Source organism: Apteryx rowi, unplaced genomic scaffold (assembly GCF_003343035.1).
Source record: "Apteryx rowi isolate R43461 unplaced genomic scaffold, aptRow1 scaffold_544, whole genome shotgun sequence".
NCBI classification, from domain to species: domain Eukaryota; kingdom Metazoa; phylum Chordata; class Aves; order Apterygiformes; family Apterygidae; genus Apteryx; species Apteryx rowi.
In genome coordinates, this window is record NW_020450810.1 from 67891 (window position 1) to 87076 (window position 19186).

The following is a 19186-nucleotide window of genomic DNA, read 5'->3' on the forward strand; positions in this document are numbered from 1 at the left end:
CAAGAAAAGAGGTAGAAAGAATTGTATGATGAATAAATCTTATTCCATAATTATGCAAGAAAACTGTATTTTCCAAAAATGGGATAAATTAAGTGGGGAAAAAAAAAGAACAGCATAACAGCGACAATTTAATAATAACGCTGTCACTAAGCATTTGAAATTGAGCAAAAGATTAAAAAGAAAATTTAAAAACCTTCTTGATATTCTATTCAAAGAATCTTGAGTGAATGCAGCCACTGTAAAAATTTCTTTACCTTCATCTCATGAAAAGCCTATCCATTTGCATCAAACTCATTACACTTAGGGATGCTCAGAATTCTGAGATACAGAGAACAGCATTTCCCAAGATTATACTTCAAGGTAGCTTTTTGACCTATACTGTTCAGTGCACAAGGAAGGAAAATAATTCATTGTGCTTTCTCTTCTTCCTAAATACTTTCTTGGGTCTAGTAAGAGAAAACTTAGTACACCTTCTAACCCAAAAAGCATAGTCAGAGCGTGTGCTGACCAGACTTCCGAAATACTGTGCTCATTATGCGTTCARCAAGTCATGTAAACACAGCAGGCGTATTTACTTTTTTGTTTTTTTATAGCAACAATCAGAACCACAACTCTTTGCCATCTGATTTCCCAAGACAGCCTAATCTGCACAGCATGTTGATTTTGGGATCATTAGCTTGGCTAATACTACTTGTCTTCATCTAAAAACAATATGAATTATGTCAGAATTTGCCCATAAACCTTAACCAAACATCACTGCATGCTGTACCTCCAGATTCTCTCAATTAATTTGCTGCTCAAAGCTTTAAATTTCATATAGTGTGCAATATATGCATTTTATTGCAGTTTTCTTAAAGGCTAAATTCACAAAATGATGATAAAGCCAAATAAAGCAAGATAAAAATGGGACAAAATATGAATCATTCAGGAATCCTTAAGTATGAATTAGACACTGTTGAATATTCTTTTAGCTCACAAATCATGCACTATCTATGGAATGTCATGCAAAAACACTATGAAAAAGGGTATTAATATTATACAGTGAAGCACTCGTAAGTTTATAAATTATATTAAGTAACATCTTCCAAAGTCTGACCTCCGCATTTTCTGGTTTTTAAAAAGGAGATTTCATCAAGCTGGCAAACAAAAAGGGATATACTAAAAATTACTAATTAATTTTGAATATATAAGGCTTTAGAAAAAGTCAATCACATATTGTGAGTTTTCTTCCAGAAAAAAAAAAACTTACTGCAACTGTAAAAGTTTTCTCTAGATCTTAAGTAAAAAGACCCCCCCCCAACCCCAAGAAAATATTGTATGCGTCAAAAGTCTGCACTGAGAACTCAACATTTACATAAATTTCTGACTTCACTGGCGAGAAAAAGCATCCAGTTAAGTGAAAGCAGTGTGTTTGGAAATTCTCAGGAAAGGCTAAATTACAAAAAGGTCATTACCTATGAGAGGACACTCAGCTCTGCTGCCTCTAAAAAGGCTCAAGGGGAGTTTTATAAGAGCTGTAAACACGAAAGCTATGCTCTAAGAGGGGCTGATGTTCTTTGATTGGATATCATTTTATTCATTCCTCCTAGGAAGGCATGAAAGTCAATGCAATAATCTACTTTATGTGAATCAATTGTACATGAGAGGTTAAAATAAGTCAACTAAACATAACATAATAGCACAAAGACGAAGACTGCAATTTAGCACAAATACTATGTGTGCATTCCAAACATTACAATATACTAGCATCCAACAGCATCTATACCTTTTCCTACTCATCGAATTACACCTTCTACAACTGCTGTGAGTTGATATATTTTGCTGTTACCCAGAGGGCTGGCTGAAAGCCCCTGTCACCACAGGTATGACTAGAAAATAAAGAAGCAGGAATATCAATCTGTAATTGAAATAGATCTCAAGCCAGATCATGCTACAAGAATCAAGATCAAGAACATAAGGAAAGTTCCACAACATGTTCCCTTATAGAAATATACAGGCTGTGCAGTGGAATGAAGTACTAAGTCTTCCCACTTCCTTCTTGCAAATCGTTGTTTTAAGTTACAGATGTTTTCACTGGCTAAACTCTGTAACATCCATCATGAAACAGACAATTAGCATCGGAACATGTACGTTCACATGGACATTCACAGTGTACTGCTGTCACATACAAACAACATTACAGAGTTTGCATCTTTTGGTCTTACTCTGTGAGTAAACATGCATAGACATTATGATATGAATGACAGTATCACACTGCTGCCCTTGGTTTTGTTTTTAAACCACCTGAATTTAAACCTCAATATGATGTAACAATCATCAGGCAAAAACTATGTTAACTAGAAAAGGAGAAGTTCCAGCTTGTCAATATGATAGCCTCCTTGTTTCATTCTGTTGTTCAGCTTTATGTTATTACCTTTCAAGACAACTATTGATGCATAAATCTTGTGTATTAACTATTAAAGACTAGTAACATCTCTCCATTCCCTAATCTGAAAGACTGAATTTATGATACTATGCAAGTGAATGTGAAAACAGCACCTATCCCATTTTTCTGCCATGTATAAAAATCGTTCTTTTAAATACATTTCTAAATATCTTTTCTGCAAAATATGCTTCATAAAAAAAATCATGGGGATATAGTACAACACGCAGACTGTATCACAGCTGACCTGGCCTGACCTGCAGAACTTCCCTGTAGCTTTGTAATTCATGAATATTACAAATATCCCAAATGTATGCCAGATGAAATTTTCATATCACTCAGTTGCATCCCCCTTTTTTCCTAAATATGTTAATATTCTATATGTTGGTAAGCCTACATCAATATCATTTCACAGATTTAGAAAAATTATACATGTTTATACACATACATAGCCGCTCAGCTGCAAAATTTTTGAAATTACTAGAGAAGGAGTAGAAATTCTGTGATGTCTGTGATGTAAATGAAAGACTACACAAATAATTAGACTCCTGTTGATTTCAATGGCTATGATACATTGCAATGATTCATTCAAGGCTGAATCCCACAATGCTCCAAAAACAGATAATCAATCACTTTCAACAGCAGCACAGGTGCAGGCTTCAGCAGAGGTATTAGGTGTGGAACCTGGCACCAAAAGAGCAACAGGCTCAATGCCAATATAAGTAGAGCTGCCAGACTCTGTTTAGTAGCTATATTCAAACCTTACACAAATGCTGACTTCCTATTCCCGTCCACAGTGAAAATATCTAAGAATTTAAAATTTAAAAGGCATGGACTGCCACAAAGAGACTAACTCTCCCTGAATAACTTTTTCACCATTAAAAAAACAAACAAACAAAAAAAACCCCCCACCTTGCTATAATGACATTTTAATTAAATCTTGCAGAGCCTAATTTATCACATAATGTTTTCATCATCCTTCACAGCAGCAATATATTTTCCCTTTTGTTACACTGTTTCTCCCACACCTACTGTACATTGTGATATTAACCTAATTTTGGATCAGAGCCTAAATGCATAACTCATTTCATGGATATAAGTGGGCCCAGAATAAAGTTAAGCAAACACATGAGTGTTCCATGATCCAAATTCTCCTGTTGGAAAAGCCTTGAAGCTATGACTTTGACTGATATAGCTGAAAATCCATGTAGTTGTCTTCCATGAAAACAACGGATTTCCTTCTTAAAAAGCTTAAACGCTCCACCACAGAAACTGTTATAAAAACCTGTCACAACAAAATCCCAAAACTGATAGTTCTCCCACTGAACAGCAATGAGAATATCCTAGGAGAGAGCTCATAAGACCTTTCTATAATGAAAGACTATGATAATCTCTTTATTCTTTGCTGTCTACCTTCAAAATATAATTCCTTAAAACAAATATAATGAGGGAGACTACATGCATCTCCCTGCAGTATTTCAAGTACTGCATACAGACATATAGGAAAGTCATTTACTCTGAAAGACCTTCAGGTAAAGTCTTCTCATTATGAGAAGAGACAAAAAATAATCTCTTTTCTCTAAGAACTGGACTAAATCTACAAGGAAATGATGCAGGAAAGATAAAATCCTTTATCTGTTGTCTTAGTATTTGAAATAAATCATTTTACAATGAAAACAATTTATGATAATTTACAAAGTTTTGAAAACGTATCTACAACAAGGATTACCTGTACTCTTATGATTTAGAAGGAAACTAAAGGTTAGCTAGGGAAAATACCATGCAGTAGTGACAAAATATTCCAAAAATGCCACCTGCAAGATATTTCCCAAGTGGACCGCTAAAGAACAATAAGAAATATGTTTTGCAATACAAAATTCCCTCCCATTCCACTTGAACATCACTTATACAGTCTAATTCTATAGCTAAAGTCCTAAAGCTCACAATACACTTTTAATATACATGGGACAAATAAATATGAAGCTCCTTTTTCAGCATTTTCATTGTAGGGTTGGAAATGAAAAATGTGATCAAATGGAGATTAACAAAAGTAATTCATGCTAGAAGGAGCTGGACAGAAATGGGCTCTAAAGTCAAATCTAACATGCAGGATGGTGCTCTTTTAGTACACAAGGCATGTAAATATTTGCCAGACACCTTTTCTAACATTTACAAATAATTTTAAAATCATCCTCAAATTGACTTCTGAGATAGATTTGCTGACCTTTTACAGGGACATAACTGTTTGCACTTCTGAAGTATGTTCTGTCAGATGATTTCAAGACCTTTTACAAACAGGAAAAGAAATAAGCCTCACAATATCAATATGTGGTAGGTAAATATAATGCAATAGTATGCTGCAAGAAAAAACAGCAGTAGACATGGTTTTGTCTCTAACAGGCAAACAGGCTACTTTTCTGTGTCCTCTTGTCAAGTGCAGAAAGAAAACTATGCAACTCCCTCTAAATCTGGACTAACTTGAGGGCCTGTAGTTTCAGTGCCTGTATTTCTTGATGCAGGTGTGCTCTTAATTCACCGGGATTCAGGAAGAAAGCATTCATTATTAAATCACAAATCTGGGAAAGAATAAATCTTAAAATATGAATGTTAGTTAATGCATTCAATACTGTCATCAGAAAGATGTTCACAAAAAATTACCATATCAGCAGAAGCTCCAACAGCTTTAATTTCTGTTTCTGATCATTCATAAGCCTACATAGCTTAACTTAATAACACAATAGTATAATTTGCAGGAAAACTGAAGTGTTTTGCAAACTCATTCTGCTCTCAAAGCAAAAAATTGTGTTTCATTTTTAATCAATTATGGGTATAATTAATTGAAAACATTCAAAATTAAACTTGTTTTGAATACAAATGCTGATACATTTGATTAAAAAAATATTGGAAAATGTTTCAGAAATTGTGTCCCCCTTGGGAGGGGAGGTGGAATTCAAAGCTACACTTTGCCACACACTGAAACATGCAAAGCCTTGCTCTTACAGGCAAGGTACAATACTGATGAAGCTAGATATCTGTATTATGTACACAGCAATGGTGACCTCATTTTTTACACTGAAGTAAATGAGGCCTCCATGAATAAGCAGTTTGTAAAGTATCTATGAAAAAAAGTTATCTTGAGCTGTTTTTATGAACCTTTTAATAATGTTTTAATACTAAAATCTTATACAGAATTATCTCTTTAGCCTTTTCTGTATTACTGGTAATGAAGGAAAAGAGGGTGAAGAAAAAAATCCTTCAATTATTATGCAAAACTATGTCTTGAAGTTGCACAGTAATGTATTGAACCAGAACAGTGAGTAAAATGTTATTTTCCCCCAGGCATAAGGGCTCATTGTGCTGCCAGAAACAATCTAAAACAAATTTCTGTCCAGACTTTGTAGTTAAACATGAAGAGATTTAACTGAAAAAAAAGCATTATAGAGGAGGAAAGACTGTAGAGACTAAGGCACACTAGATGTAATTGCATAAGTAAATTCAAAGAATGTACAATTAACATCTGTGGCACATAACTAAGATAAAATAAATACAGAATAAAAGTTAAAAAGAACTAAAAATAGTCTATTAATGGTTTCTACAAAGTGCTTACTTAAGTGGCTACTTTTATGCATTGCTCATAATGCAGTATTTTTTGAACAATTTTCAATTCTCTCTTGAATGCCTGGAACTAAAATTAGTTCTCCTTCTAAAATAGAATTTTCTTCTACCTGCAGTGATTTGTTATTGTAGTACCGGCTTTTGAGTGGTGAATTACTAATATTTAAATTTTTTCATGAGGTTTGTAAACACCAAATAGTGAGGAAAAGTACAGGCATATCAACTTTGATGGCATCTCTAACATTATGCAGTTAAACTATGCTAACTTAGTAACATGTTATGCTCTGAAAGATCGACTGATTCTCCATATTCATAACTTCTTGAAGATCTAGCTCATTTTACCATGACATAAAATAATCTACAGCCAAAAGATTCTAATGCTTTTCCTCATGAGACAACTACTGCAGAACACAAACTATTTTCCTTTTAACTATACAAGACATTAGTTTACATACCAAAATCCAGGCCGTGCCTCTGTAAAGCTTACCTCTTTGAGAGTGTGACAGCTTTGTCTACAATGAATTTGAAATATGATTTGCTATAACACTGCTTGAAACTGTGAGGCTTTAACCAAATCTAAAACATCTACATAAGGAGAAAAGAGCTTTTGAATAGATAAAAGTAAAATCTTGATTCCTATATAAAATGTTATGCATTTTAATACGATTTTTTTGCCTGATTTATGTAAAGCTTTGTGTTTTTCATTTTCGCTAGCCTGTCACATTGTAGTGATGCATGGTACATTTTAGCATCAAGTTTGCCACGAGCAACAAAGTCACTGCCCCCAAAGAAATATTAATATATTATCATCCTTCCCCGCCAATTTTCCCAATTCAGCCTATTTGGTTTCACTTAACATAGTTGGTTGACATCAGTTTCCCACACAACTATTTAATGTTTAACATTTAAAAAAAATCTGAAACTATAACTTGGTAGGATGGAATAGGATAGGATATATTTTCCAAGGCAACAAATGAGGTCATCGTGGAAGCAAAATTTATGAACATTTTATCTATTTGTAAAGATAGAATTAAAAAGGAAAAAAACAACATGAATTATCTATTTAAAAAAATTATAGAAAATGAAGTCACTCAAGAGAGTGAGAAATGTAAAACATCACCATAATAACATTCTTATAACAACTCTGCACATAGTTCAGTGATCTTAAACGTGTGGAAGAAAACCAGGAAAGTCTATACAAATATGACTTCAACAGTAGCCAGAAGATCATGAGGCATTCTCTCCAGAAATAAGCAGCATTTAAAGTAGAATTTAAAGACGATATCTGATAAAAAACAAGCCAGCAAGGAAATCTCCAAATCTTTAGCTTTGTGATTTTATCTTCATTTTATCATGATTTTGGTAATCACGCACAACAAGTTAGTTAGGGAAAGCTCTACCTCACTATGCAATTGTTATTGCCTGTCTTTGCAACCTTTCCAGAGCCTATATATGTCAAAACTTTGGGGGGGGGGAGCAGACTTGCATTTCAAAATAATATTTGTGTTTATAACAAAGTATTAGCATTTATAAATGTTCAGGAGGAAAAAAAATCAATTCGCCTATAAAACAAAGAAGGAAAAAAATAGAAAAGTGATCACAAAAAACAGGAGAAAATAAATTCTGATTTGACCTTTTTAGTTATGCTCTGCTCACATAAAAGTTTGCAATATTTAAACCACTAGAGTTCCTATTCCTATTCTGTTGTTTCCATGGAATCATAAGCTGTAAGAATGAGTCTCAGTGAATTGCTCTTAAGCTCTCTGACTGGAGTATCTCCTCTATATGAACTCATGGTGCAGATAGTAGAGAAAGATAAAAAAGATAGAAAAAGATAGAAGTCATTATGTAGAGGTATCTTTCTTATAGAAAAGATACACCACAAAACCAGTATGCCTCCAGCTGTAGTATGCCACCAGTACAGGTGGATCAGCAGGTTTTTAAACTAACCACTTTACATCAGAAACAGAAGAAAGAGGAGCCACCTCCTAGCAGACCAACACCGCGTAGTTTCCCAGCACAGTTGTGTTCCACAGCGTGGCTAGCTGCACTACAGAGATTACACATGTGCTTGATTGAACAGTGTCTGCTGAGTACCTTGAGGTTTCAAGATTAAAAATGGTACACAAATATACTACCTCCATTCATTCATTTGACACAGGGAAGCATTTGTGTTGAGATTTTCTGATGGCAACTTCTGCAGTTCAACTAAATATGTACATRGCTATTTCTAAGTACAGGCAGATGAGAATATCCAGCTTAATTCCAAACTGAAAAAGCAACAAAAAAGAGAAAGTGTGCACAAAGCTTTACAATTAAAGGAATAGGAAATCTGGAATCTACTTGCCTTATTCTCCAAGTGTAATTTTAAAAAATGAAGGTAAGCCACAGGTGCAAATGCATCAGCTGAATGTAAAACCACCTTCGCTGAATCCCTGAAATACAATGTTATTAGCATGATATTTTAATGTATAATTTTATATACAGTGATTAGTCAAGGTACAACATAGTCTCCAAGGTAACTCATTGAAAATCTACTAGCTATTATTTCTTTTTTACATCAATTAAGAAAAAAAAAGGTTGCCATGTAGTGGGTTATTTAACAACACAATTTTACCTTCACTAATATTCAATTTTCAAAAAGGATAAACTATACTTCCAGACCACTAATGAGAGATTTAGCTACCTGAAGCCTATGCAAGCATAAATGGTATTATGTTTTAGATTCTAGAGACTAACAAGTAAAACAATCTTCTAATTTCATCAACAGAAGATTAAAAAAAAGTCTATTCTTCCTGATTAATGCTCCAGGAATTAATTCTTACAGTATTAACACCATATAATATTTCATGCTGAGAAACTGACTGATTTGACCATCTTGCATCTGATATTGAAAACTACTAGACACAACTTCTTAATGCCAAATGTGTTGGTAACAATGATAAACTTCCAGTGTGCTGATTCAAATTAGTTAATTTTAGTTTTCATTTTTACAGACACAGTCTGTCACACTTTGATTCACAAAAGGCAGTATCTGTTATATCCATCTGCATGGTTTCACTACTTAAGAAAAAGGTATATCTAGGAAACAAACATCAGAAGGTGAGAAACTAAAAACCTCAAAGAAAACATAAGAGAAACTCAGATGCAGTACAAAAAAATCTGAGAATTGTTATAAGTAAGGCTAAGGACATACTGATAATTTTCTTTAAACCACAATGCCCTTGATGTCTTCACAGTATTCAAAGAGATCCGACAGGCTTGGGGATTCCAAACAAGATTTCTAGTAATGCTACATAAAAAAGAAGCAAACTAGAAACAGTTGAAGTCTTGGCCAGATTCCACTGACTTAATGAAAGAGTAAAATTAAAAGAAATATCTGTTTTATAAAATGTGGTTTGAAATTTAAAATTAAAAACTCCTAAGATTATCACCATCATTAAGTTACACAATAATGATAAATACCTTCAGCAAATGAAGGTATTCACTTCCCTTTTAATAAGCTTTAAAAGTAATCTTTTGATAATTAAGTCTTTATTATCAAGATTCTTTAAGATTAAAATATTAACTACTCTTTTAAGATTCCTCAATGATAGACCTTTAAGTTTAGAAATAATTCTCTTCAAATGATCATAGTATGTTCTAATTCTAACTGGAAGACTGAAAATGGGCAGAAAACCATTTTGGAAATCTGCAGTAATAGAAAATGGATATCATAAGAAATAGACCCTAAGACTGCAGTGGGAAAAAATTCAAATTATTCTGTCTATAAATAAAACTTTATCATAAGAGTAGGTCTGTTAAGTAGCATTCACATAGAACAGAACTATGTCTTTATGATCTGCAGAGACGTTAATCAATTACAACTTTAAATACCCATTTAAGAGAGACAGTAAGTGCTTGGCACTTCTCAAATACTGAGCATAAGAAAGCTGACATCTGATTACAACAGATTACCTGGGAAAGCCAGATAAAACCAATCTCTTGACTCTTGGTTAAGTATTTTGATTGCAAGATCCTCCTTCACTCATAAATTTTGTTTGCTTTCAAATATTTCACTTAATCTGGCATGTCTGGTTTGTGAAGCATAATCTTTAAATGAAGCTTGAGGGGAATGACAATTCAATTTAATAATCTTAAGCAAAAATAGTCATGAATTTTTATATTAAAGAGACTTCCACTTCTCCATAATAAGCAACATCATGGATAAGTTTTTGTTTTCCTGGTCTAGAAGATTTCCTATTTTTTCAAAGGAGATATTGTGGAAACACATTTTGTCAGAAGTTTCACATGATAAAAGCATCAACCAGTGAAAATACTACCCAAAAGTCTATTTATAAATGATAGGCAAGTTAGATTTTCTCCTCTTTTGTAGGAAAGAGTCATCCTCAATGTCTTCTGCAGAAATTTCCTCTAGGAAAAATACTGGGGGAGTTTTGTGCACAGGAATTTAGGGACCTTGAAAATCCTTACAGGTTTTATCTTGTTAGTTTTAATTCTTACATTTAAGCTTCAAAAAAATCATATCACAGTGTATACCACAATCATGACTATCTAAACATTTGGAAACTACTAGCACAACTAAAAACATGGTTATATAGCCTGTATAGAGTCTCTCAGTATATATCAGAAAGAAGAATGACTAGTACCAAAATAAACAAACTTGTATCTTTTTAATGAAAAAGAAACTACTAAGATTTTAGCTGTAAAAATTCATAACGTAATAGATTTTCACATGAACGGCCCCTTGAAAGGTATGTCTTCATAACAAAGGAGTGGAAGAACTAAGTAGGGCTAATCAAACCAGAGAAACACAATGTGGGTGTAGCTATTCAGTTTCTATTACACTAGTGTGTATTCAGAACTATAACTCAGTTTAACAGTCTACTGTGCCATATATTTATTATTAAACAACCATTGATTTACAGCCATGTCTTTTCCTGTAATTTGTTGTGAATTTCTTGTTAACAATAGATGGACCTGGCTGATTTAATAAGAATTTCAAATCATCCTGCATCATTCTATAAATGTTGCGTGCAGTACTACAACCTTCCAGTGTCGCAAAGCAGGTGGAAATATAGCTTCGTTGATTCCAAGAGAATCCTCTAATATAATTTGGGATTACCAGATGTGTGCTCATTTTCTCTTTGAACTTCTTATTTCAAGTGTGCCAATAGAAAAAAAGACGACTTAGTCAGACCACCTTTGTTCTAGCTTTCCAAGTTGCCAGAATGGCTCATTAAACCACTGGTAACCATGGAATATATTTAGAATATACTTTAAGCTATTTAAACTGATATTTGTCTGACCCCAAACCAAGGGCATAATGTCCTTTTCTAACAGTGTTCCTCATATCCTATGCAAATAAAGCTCCTGTAGGATCTGATGGTAAGAATAGAAATCCCGCTCCGTGCTCATACTTTTTATACCAACCAAGAATTTCTCATGAGACTTCACATAATTTTCCTGCAATCCACTGTATGTATGCAGAGAGAGCTTTCCAAAGGAACACTGGGGAATTATGCACCCAATTCGAATAGAAAGCCCAGACTTAATCTGTAACATAAGGAGCCTTAAAAATAAACAGCAAGAATGTAGATATTCAGCCAAACACATTTAAATGCAAAAATTGATATAAGCATATTTAATTTGTCAGTTAAAATCCAGTTAACCTTTTTCTGATGTATACTTTTTGTTGCAAGTGTTGCAATATAAATACTGAACAGGCCACACCTGTGTGGTAATAGGCAGTGTAACTCTAAAAAAAAAAAAAAAGACGGTCACAGAACTTGGCCTTTTACATCTACTAGAACTGATAAAAATTTCTCATTTTAATAGCAATCATATCAGGCCTTAAATGCAAAAGTGAATCTTGCTCTAGCAATGACTTCACAATATTTTTCTTTTTGCGTGTTGTTGCTAGGAAGAGACTGAACTGTTTCTATCTGAGGACATATTGTGCAGTTTCCTCCTAGTTCTCCCCAAAATTTATTTGCGTAAAGTGTTCTTTAAGAAATATCACCCACATTTTATTCTAACTTCCAAGGCTTAACTTTCCAATTCCTACCAGCCAGCAGGTTGATTCGCAGCCTACTGCTTTTACCTAGCATCTGGTCTCCCTCCAGAGAATCTATTCCATTAGTCTCACTTCCTGGTCCATAGATTCACAATTCCACCCATGAACTTAAACTCAGTTTAGGATTGTATGTTGTTTCTTTCTGAATTTTCCTCTTATTCAGGAATTCCATAGCTTTCCTCCATGGAGGCATCACTAGACTCAAATTATCAGTTTTCAGTTGTTTCTAGAGGATTTATCATTGAGTCAACCAATAGTTCAGTTCTATTCAGTTCAGTAGATACCTACCAGAATAACAGCTATCCCCTTTCTAGCTTGTCTGTTGCTCTCCCCTTCCCAAACGTCACGTAATGAAACAGAGTTCAGCAACTACAAGTCCTCTGTTCCTTACATGGACAGTTATGCAAATATGAAACAAATGGACCTTCAACATCAAAGCCTTAATCATGTCTGTATACTCCATAATCCTGACCTTCCCTAAGAAGATTAAATATAACCAATACATGATTATTACAGTCTGTTTAGTTGGCTAAGAATAGGATCCGCAGTCAAAACATCTCAGTCAAAGCATGCACGCTAAGCTATCTAACAGACTGTACTGAGAAACTTGCATCAAGACACAAACATTTTCCATATCCTGCTACACAGATTTTAGCAATTTATGTCAAAGCAATAAGCTACTCAGTGTAAATTGGATGGATTCATGCAAAGTTTGCATTTAAAATATCCTCTAATAATTGAAGAAAAATGTTTAGCATTATCATTCTGGGCTGCTAAACTTAAACACACACACACACACACACAGTGAGTAAGTACAATTTTTAAAACTGTATATGTATAGCTTTTTATTCTTTACCCCCCCCCCCACCCACAGAGTTAATGGAACCCACAGGCTACTGATGTGGCAGTTTATCAAATGTAGCTGTAATGAAAGATAAATATTACAGGCAATTCGCACTTCATGAAAGGATAAAAGTGTCAGTGTGCAGGTACCAGTTTTACTGCAGGCCATAATCAGCAAGTAAACGAAAGTGCAAATGTCGAAAAAGTTTATAGCCTTCTATGAAGGCCTCGTCTTGTCAGGTATTGATTTAAGTTTTCAGAGGACTTTGCCAGTGTTAAACAAAGTGAGTGTTTGTGAACTTAGAGAACATGTTTTTCTTCTGCCAACAAAATTTGCCTCAAGCTAAATGTTAGTATGTTCCCATTGCTTAAATACAAGGAAATGGTAGAAACTGTTCCTTACACAACTATTTTCTTCTTAAACAGAGGGCAGTCCAGAGTGAATGTTTCATATTCTCCACCTTCTCCACAAATGTGGACTCCATATTTCTCCGAAAGCTTAAAAAAAAAAGTACATAATTAAATACAAGTATTTTATTAAGGCACTCTTTCAATTTTGCTGAAAATTTCAGTGTGTACTTTTTAAAAGACTACTCATTAAAACTCTGAAACCCCAGAATATCAAACAGAGGGTTCTTAGTTTCTTTGTACAGTGTTTCAAATTGATCCAAAAAATTCCAGTGTCTTATATTTTAAGTAAAACTGGCACTGTAACATTCAGATAAACACATAAAATCCTAGCCATTCTTCCACAGTGGATAGAAAAGCTGCACAAATAAGGATCCCTTTCAGATTCCTAGATTTGTCTACTTTTCTTTATTATAGGTAGTTCACTTCTGTGARAAACTTGTACTGTAAATTAATACCAAAAGCAGCACTATACATAACAGCATACAACAAACAATTTCTGGCAACAGGTTTACAACTGCATTCTGATTTTGGTTAGTACCCATTATTTCCAAAAATTCTATCAAATAGAACCAACTAAATCAAAACCAAAAATCTAAAGAAAGATTTAAAGAAGGAATGATACTTCCACTAAAGGAGGAAGAAACTTTTTAAAAGGAAGCAACATGTTCTAAATTGTATGAACATACTTTCTAAATCAAAATACACATTTATAAATATTTCTGAAGTTTCATGTGTTATCTGGATATCTCACTAAAACACCTAACTATACAAATCCAATAAATTCAAATTTAATAGATGTAACTATCTTAATTATCTTGTGCTTTATAAGTAAGCAGCTGTGGGGCATTAACCAAGTTCTTTTACTCGAGTAAGGAGTATAAAACTGCTGAACAGTTGACTGTAATAGTGTATTAATGTACTGTACCCATAGGCAGTAATCAAGCACTGGCAAGATGCCCCAGCACGGAAGCACTCTTCCTTTTCCTGCAGGAGAAACTGTTATCCTAATCAGCAGATTACATCACCTTCTAAAGCATTCCAGCCACTTTACAAGCCCTGCCCAGGCTTTTTCACGTGACGAAAGCATTAATATTTTTCTTCAAGTGATGAGTGGCTGAACAGCAGTCCTCAACTCCCTTGCTAACACCAATCTTACTATTGGGAATATTTATCCAACTCCCATATGCTTTCCCTCCGAGGCACAGATGCCCATCCATGTTGTCTCTGCACTTGAAGTAGCAACATAGCTCTCCACAACAATTGGGATGTGGTTAAAAAAAAGACTCTCCGGAGGCTGGAAAATAATCCCACACCTGTTGTTTTTCTACTTTTAGGCAAGTACAGCTGGGTTATTTTTGTATTGCAGGTTCTGTTCTTTACATCATTATCACAAGATTTGTGTAGCATATCTATTTGATATATTCAAATAATACTGTCTTTTTATTGCTGAAACTGAATGCATCCTTTGTGTTAATCTACACTTTTCTTTGAAAGTTTTTTTATTTWAAAACTTTGAAGACTGTTCACAACTTCAGCCATCACCTTAGCTAAAGAACAAAAACTCTAAAAATAGGTATTAAAGAAGAAAAAGAAATATATGCAACTTGAATGTTTTTGTAGAACAAAGGATCAACTTAATTAGTTAATAAACAAAAGGCCTGAATCCTCTTCAACCTTTATTTTGAAGGAAAGTTTAAATGCTCTGAGAAAACAATACCACGTATTACTCTATGTGACTGTTCAGTTGTCTTGCAGTAAAAAATCTAAATCCCTTTTGCAACACCTGTTAAATCATTTTTCAGTGTTCGGTTATCAGACTTTCTCACTTTCCCTTTCACATTTTCTTTTAAAGAAAAGCACCTTTTCCAATAATAATTATATAATGTTTATTTAATCAGGTACTCATTAAAAAATTACACTCCTGACATGAGAGAACTTCATCTGCCAACAACTGCAACCAGATTTCCATAGGATAAATGTATCAAGAATAAATAACGTTGATACAATAAGAATGGGCAACCTACAAAACAGTTAGTCAGAACCTTTTATTCTTCCTCTCCTTGTAGCTTCCACTAGGGAAAAAAAAAAAGATAAAAAAAATATTAAAAAAAAGAAATAGACAAAACTGGGAAAGGTTTTTCCAATTGTGACCTTCTCCACAGTAAATAGAACAAATGACAAGTCACTGTTAAAATTGGTAGCAAAGCTTGTAAATATCAGTGCCAAGAATACTTATTGGCAATTAACAACAAATACTCAAAAGATGTTAGACTTTGCTGTCAATGTTGGGAAGTCCCCATTTTCAATGTCACTGGCTTTAGGAACATCCTTGACACCAATTATAAATGGTGCTAAAGGATTTTCAGTTTTCGCTAATGTTAACAGGAACTGAGGATATTCAACAGCTCATAGAACAGACCATTAATGTTCATTTAAAAAGTCAAAGAAATTAGATGTCATCAATAATATCAGAAACTTACCTTTTAATAATTTGAAAATATTAATATTTTTCAAAGAAGAATATATTCTGACTTGTTTTGCATGTTGGATTTTATATTCATAACAATATGACAGCTTAGTTGGACTTTAATCTAAATTTTATGATTGTTAAATATGCCCTCTAGTTCTGATGAGCCAGAAAACAGCCTCATATAATACTATATTTACAAATTACACTTAAACTCAAAATCCAAAATAAATGTACGATGAAAACAACTTTTACATACTCATCTTAAATCAAATACATAATCAGATCTTTCATAAGATATGTAAAAGAATAGCCCAAACATTACCCAAAGAATAGTCTCTTCCTACCTTGGCAATGAAACACCAGGATTAAAACACACTTTTTCCACAGGAGTTTAGTTATCAAAGATGGAAGATAAGAATTCAAGCCCTTCCTATTTCAAGTGAAGACTTAGTTCCCAGACAGCAATTTTAACATTTAGTAAATTCTCTATAATTACAGAAACACTCTTTACACCACAAAGTACTCATCAACTTCTAAGGCAAGTATACAAATGACAAACAATTTGTAAAGAAAAGACAGAAGTACAGGCAAGTATTACCACAACGTGCACTTGATATCCTGTTCAGAAATCCTAGGGAGATTGTGAGCAGACCCTGAGATTTGGCAAGTTACCAATAAAGCCTTCAATGTAAAAAGCAAGGGCTCCTGGTATGTATGAAACAGTGGTCCATGACAGCAATTTAACAATTTAGCAATTGTTAGCAATTGCTAAATTGATATAATTGCTATATTTAGCAATCATTCATCAATAATTAATCAAGGAGCTATCACTTAGAAAAAAATAATAATTCAAGAACTTTCTTTGTTATAAGGCCAATGTCCTGAGCTGGTAAAGTTCACCCCTAAGTACATGATCATCATTCAATCCATATGCTTAACCTCATCCTTATAAAGACAGAAAAAAAATACAAAATTAATTCAAAGTTATTCCCACTCCAAACTTCTCCAGTTTTCTGCTGCCACAGATGATTATTATCTCTATGATATCTTAATGATTATTATCTCTATCTCAAACACATTTTTAAGTATATAAATTAAAGCAAACCAGGACACTGAAAATTTAGATGGCAATGATTTTTTCCAAGTGAAATAATTCAGTGGAAGAAATCATCTTTTTTTTTTTTTAATCCACATTGACACTCATAAAGCCTCAGTGAGAGATTTTTTCTAAGAAGAAAATGACTACTCCATGTGTATTTCTTGTATGTCCAAGAGCCAAATTATGATAGGCATATTAGTAAGACAAATGACTTTGTATTGTCAATTGCTTAAAGTAAGCAAGGTTTTAGTATGAAAGCAAGTAAACTTGTATCATTAGGTTCTAATCCCTGATCTTTAGCATCAGAGAAGTTGAACTTCGTAAATACACGCTATAATGTATAGCAGGATATTTCCAACCAATCCTAAATCAAAACAAGAATTATACATATTACAGTCCTGTATCAAAGCCCCTCTTATATTCAACACTGCCTTTTTCTGGGCACTGAAGTTATGAAGAAACAATCTGTTTTTCAACAAAGCTGAAAACCATGTAGAACACTATTTAAATTCCTTTTAGTCTGAGTAACAATTCTCACAAATTTGCACTCCACATTAGGAAAACTGCTGCAAGGAAAAATCCTGCACCTAGCTAAATAAACAACTATTTTGTAAATAACATTAGCTGTCAACAGAGAACTCAAAAGAGAATCCCACAGACCAGGAAAAAGCATAAATTAACAAAAAAAATTTTTGAAGGAATTTATTGTAAAATTCCAAGCTCTACCTGTCATGATATTTTGAAATTACCAGTTAGATAATATAACCCAAATCAAAGAAACGAGCGTATATAAAAGTTGCGGAGTTTGGGGGATATGCAGTACTAATAATGAATATGAAATTTTGTCTGTCTCCCTTACTGCAATGTCTGAATTCCTTGCTCTCTTATTCTGTCTGCCTGAATTTCTGATGTTGAAAACTTGTTTGGGTTGCAAAAGAATAATTTTCAAATCGTAAACCTAAGCATTTCTCTTCAGTTTATAGTAAATAGTTTGATTTCATTAGGCCTTAAAGCCTCCTAAGTATCCAGAAAAACAATTTATTTGTACTGACTTTGACTTTCATAGCATGCATATGCACAAAAAACAGCTACAGAAACAAGTATCAGTTGTGCAGTCTCCCCTACATTGTCCTGACAACTGGTTTCAAGGAGGATGAGAATGTCCTACTAGTTCTACACCTTGAGCTGTTCAGTCATTGCTCTGTGTATGAGGGTATTAATAAGAGATTAAACCACAAACGTGGGTTTTGAGAGGTATTAAACCACAACATCAAGAGCTTCAATGAAACCAACTAACGCTCATTTACCTTTAGCTATCAAACATTACGGAGAATACCTTTATCTCCCAAAAAATCAGACACTTCTGGATGTTCTAATTTCTGATTTTCTTTTTTAAGATTAATAATGGTGAAATTAAAATGGAGAACACTTCTTAAATCTTATACTTATCGTACTGTAACCTATTAATATAATTAAAATTACCTCACTTGCTGCTACAGTGTTAAAGGGAAGCAAGACTATTGGTCCAGTGGAGGTGAGTAGGTACACACCTGCAGCCTCACTGAAACTACAACTTAAATTTTGCTAACAGAAGCTTTCTGTGAAGTATAATTTTCTACTTTCAGTTTATTTAACTAGTTCCCCATAAATATTAGATTATCCAAATGTGACTGACCAATACGGAATTGAAATTACAGTAAAGCTGATGCTTCTGTTTAATCTGCTTTGCAGTAAATTATTCGTTATTTCATTATCACAAAGTTTTATTACTTCCTTACCTGTCACTTACTGAGATGCTATAGAACCAACCTCTAACAAACAGAAACTTTGCTCAAGTGATCTACAGCACAAATGGGAGAGGGGTACTTAAATGTTTATTGTACTCTTAAACTTTACTTATTTATCTGTGACTCCAAAGATCTTCCAAACAACCTTTATGTGAATTTATAATTCAATAACTATTTCTATAGTACGCACAGTAGGTGACTTTACATATCAATAAAACCACTTTTCCCCAGTAACGTTACTCTCACGCACTATGCAGCATGGCAGTTTCAGAGCATGCCTATGGCACAAAAATGGAGTGCAATAACACTCCCATCTGGCACATTCGCATGGTGCAACGCCAACTTACCAGCCTACCTCCTGGACGTCTAACAGTGCAGTCGAACAATGTTCACAAGTGGTGAACTGAACCTGGCAAACTCTGGTTCTCAGTGCCTTATTAGCTGAGCCAAACAGCCGTATTAA

The 19186-nt window shown here is 33.8% G+C and overlaps 1 protein-coding gene across 5 annotated transcripts in view; it reads right to left on the reverse strand.

Annotated features, from left to right (window-relative positions):
• DPH6 (diphthamine biosynthesis 6) overlaps window positions 1–19186 on the reverse strand; it is a 174492-nt gene that overhangs the window by 66568 nt on the left and 88738 nt on the right. For all 5 annotated transcript variants that reach the window (XM_026081351.1, XM_026081350.1, XM_026081347.1 and 2 more), the window contains 2 exons: window positions 13360–13454; window positions 8385–8472 (listed from right to left, as the gene is read on the reverse strand). In XM_026081351.1, coding sequence (XP_025937136.1) covers window positions 8385–8472; window positions 13360–13454 — 183 coding nt within the window. The remainder of the gene's footprint in view (window positions 1–8384; window positions 8473–13359; window positions 13455–19186) is intronic.